Below are 3834 nucleotides of genomic sequence, written 5' to 3'. Positions count from 1 at the left end.
CACATGTGTGCCATGTTATTGTTCTCTACCTCTCGCTCTGCTGTGTGTCCATCTTGTAGGCTGTCGCTTAGTTGGCGAGGGACTGAAGCTCATTGGCTAGAACTCAAATTGCTCGGGGGCTGGCCCACATGGGGGAAAATGTAAGGAAAATGGCGCGTCATAGCTTCCAGAAAAACTAGGGATTTCGTGGCTAAGTGAGGTAAAACAGTAATTCTGCTCATAGATTATGGATGTATGAACTACACATTGACACATCCAGCCCAAAGCGGGAGGTTTCAAAAATACTTAGTAGTCGCCAAAGTTCCTGAACATGTCTTTAAGTTGTTTGCATGACATTCAGGTGTATCTTTTGATCTTTCAGGCTGGTGACCGTGTGTTTGCCACGGCCACAGAGACTGGAAGGTATGCAGAATACACCGTTATGTCTGATGACCTTGTCTCCCGGCTGCCAGACTCCTTAGACTACAAACCGGGAGCTGCCATTGGGATCCCTTACTTCACAGCATACAGAGCTCTCTCCCATAAGTAAGACACCAACATTTTGGTTTTTGGATTTGACATGGTTAGACCGATTCAGCATCACAATCGATTTAATGTTCAATTAAATTGAGGAGGTTCATTGCCTCGCCTGGCAAAAAAAGACTTTCATTTTATGTTAAAATCTGTATGCCTATTATTAAGTAACAGGCTTTGTTTGAGGGTTGAGGTACAGTACAGTATAATGAATTCTGTCTTATGATGCAGAGCACATGCTAAAGCAGGTGAGACAGTACTCATCCATGGAGCCAGCAGCAGGGTAAGACCAATGCCCTCTTCTGTTTACTGTTTGTGCTGTAAATCTTGTTTTTCATTTTTATTCAATGAAGATCAAATTCATTCAAATGACCTTTATTGCACGACAGGTTTTTTAGGTGGGGTTGATTAAATACGTCTCAGCGTTTGTGACGTCTACTTGGTGGTGTGTATCTGTCAGGTGGGGGTGTGCAGCGTGTCAGGTGGCCTTGGGTCTGAGGGTCCTGGGGACAGCAGGGACCCCAGAGGGACTGAAGCTTGCCCTGAAGAACGGAGCTCACATAGAATGCTCTTTCCATGACATAGACTGACCAGATGAATCCAGGTGAAAGCTATGATCCCTTATTGATGTCACTTGTTAACTCCACTTCAATCAGTGTTGATGAACGGGAGGAGGCAAGTTATCGAAGGATTTTTAAGCCTTGGGACAATTGAGACATGGATTGTATATGTGTCCTATTCAGAGGGTGAATGGGCAAGACAAAACATTTCAGTGCCTTTGAACAGGGTATGGTAGTAGGTGCCAGGCACACCGGTTTGTGTCAAGAACTGCAACACTGATGTATTTTTCACGCTCAACAGTTTCCAGTGTGTGTCAAGAATGGTCCACCACCCATGAAGCCAATGGTGACTTTAACAGAGTTACCGAGTTTAATGGCTGTGATAGGGGAAAAACTGAGGATGGATGAACAACATTGTCGTTATTCCCCAATACTAACCTAATTGACAGAGTGAAGAGAAGGAAGCCTGTACAGAGTAAAAATATTCCAAAACATGCATCCTGTTTGCAACAAGGCACCAAAGTAATAATGCAAAAAATGTGTCAAAGCAATTAACTTTTTGCACTGAATAAAAAGTGTTATGTTTGGGGAAAATCCAGTACAACACATTACTGAGTACCACTCTCCATATCAAGCATAGTGGTGGCTGCATCATGTTATGGGTATGATTGTAATCATTAAGGACTGGGGAGTTTTTCAGGATAAAGAAATGGAATGGAGCTAAGCACAGGCAAAATCCTAGAGGAAAACCTGGTTCAGTCTGCTTTCCACCAGACACTGGGAGATGAATTCACCTTTCAGCAGGACAATAACCTAAAACACAAGGCCAAATCTACACTGGAGTTGCTTACCAAGAAGACAGTGAATGTTCCCAAGTGACCGTGTTACAGTTTTAACTTAACTCTACTTGAAAATCTATGGCAAGACCTGAAACTGGTTGTCTAGCAATGATCAACAACCAATTTGACAGAGCATGAAGAATTTTGAAGATAAAATTCCAGTTGTGGAAAGCTCTTAGAGACTTACCCAGAAAGGGTCACAGCTGTAATCACTGCCAAATGTGCTTCTGCATAGTATTGACTCAGGGGTGTGACACTTTATGTAAATGAGATATTTCTGTATTTCCTTTTCAATACATTTGCAAAAATGTCTATAAACATCTTTTCACTTCATCCTTATGCAGTAGTGTATGTATATGGGTAAGATAAAAACAATTTAATCCATTTTGAATTCAGGCTGTAACACAACAAAATGTGGAATAAGTCAAGGTGTATGAATACTTTCTGAAGGCACTGTAAGTTGATGATCTGATCATATACTCCCACTTTTATGGAGTATACCAAACATTAGGAACACCCACTCAAAGGCACTTAAATATTTTGTTTTGCCCATTCATAGCTTTCACATGGATTCCCCTGGATTCATGTTCTTAATGTTTTACATACTCAGTGTATATTTGGGTATCATCAGCCTAGCTGTGGAAGTTGATGTTATAGTCTCTGGGGATATGGCCGAGAGGGAGCATGAGATTAGGAACAGAATAGGCCCCAAAATGGACCTGAGTGGGATACTGCATCTGACTGTAGACTCCAATGTGTCCATAATATTCATAATCTCTTTGAGCACCAGATGGTTGTAGATGGTAGTATGATTCCCTTTACGGTCTATTGACATGCTTAAAACTGTAGTCCCCTACCATTAGAATACAGTTATTTGAATCCATCTTCCTTGAGGATATTATTTAATAGATTGCACCTCATGATCTAGATTGTTTTTGAATAGGATCGCAACACCTTTTGAACTCCTTAGCCCATGACAGAAATAGAATTTACTGTCCCGCTCTTTTTCCCAGGCCACTTTATTAGAATATATTGAATGAGTAATCCTTCTCCTTTAGCCATGTAAAAACTGCTCTTATTTTCCTATTGTCAGCCAAGGCATTGGAATTATATCTAGCTATAGTCAATTTACCAGTATTCTATTTTGAGATAGTTTTCCATACCTACCAGTGCCTGCCTACTTACTGTTACATGTTACTGATCGACATAGAGGATGACATTCTGATTACTGTACATGAGGTCGTGGAGGAAGCGTTTCATGCATATGGAATTCACGTTGCTTGACATCTTGCCACAGACGAAGACGACGGTGCTCACTTTTGGTTATCTGCCTGTCTTTAATCATGTGCATTTGTTGTCATTTAGATGCATTGGGTGTGCTCCTCTTGCTCACTGGCCATAAGAAAAATGTTATGAAATAAATATTTGATCTGAATGGCATTTTTCTAAATTGTTACAAAGGGAAGGCCCCCTGTTTCAGATTACTAGAGTTGAAGTGCACAGTATTTTACCTCTATCAGGTACAAGAGAAGTCAGGGGTGCGTATGACACCGTCCCATCCATGGCATCTCGGGTGACAGCCCCTGCGGACTGAGCATGCCCAGAGGAGCACAGGTAACCTTACCCAGCCTCTCCAATAGGAACACAGACTGTTGACTGTGACACAGTAGAACTGACTACTGTAACCTGGGCGGGTCAACATCGACATGATGAAGCACAATGAGAAATTATGTTTATTACCTGTAATGGACTAGCAGCTGATCTGTGTGCAGTCCGGCGGTATTTTTGTACTGTTTGATTCTCTAGTCCATGTAGGCCTGCAGGTAAGACTTGTTTATGATCTAGATAATGTTTCTTTGTTGCTGTCACTTATATGGTACTTATATGATGCTGACACTTCTTGTACATTTATATACCCTGAA

General features: G+C 41.4%; 1 protein-coding gene across 1 annotated transcript; it reads left to right on the top strand.

The window, feature by feature from the left end:
• Nucleotides 1–210: 210 nt before the first annotated feature.
• On the top strand, nucleotides 211–1267 carry LOC109875423 (quinone oxidoreductase-like). Its single transcript, XM_031810952.1, has 3 exons — nucleotides 211–525; nucleotides 745–796; nucleotides 974–1267. Exons 1-3 carry the CDS (start codon nucleotides 311–313, stop codon nucleotides 1091–1093), a joined length of 387 nt encoding a protein of 128 aa, XP_031666812.1. The 5' UTR covers nucleotides 211–310; the 3' UTR covers nucleotides 1094–1267.
• The last annotated feature ends 2567 nt before the right edge of the window (nucleotides 1268–3834 follow it).

This window comes from Oncorhynchus kisutch, linkage group LG30 (genome assembly GCF_002021735.2).
Source record: "Oncorhynchus kisutch isolate 150728-3 linkage group LG30, Okis_V2, whole genome shotgun sequence".
Lineage (NCBI taxonomy): Eukaryota > Metazoa > Chordata > Actinopteri > Salmoniformes > Salmonidae > Oncorhynchus > Oncorhynchus kisutch.
The sequence above is the reverse complement of the archived record's forward strand: the minus strand, read 5'-3'. Positions and strand labels throughout refer to the sequence as shown.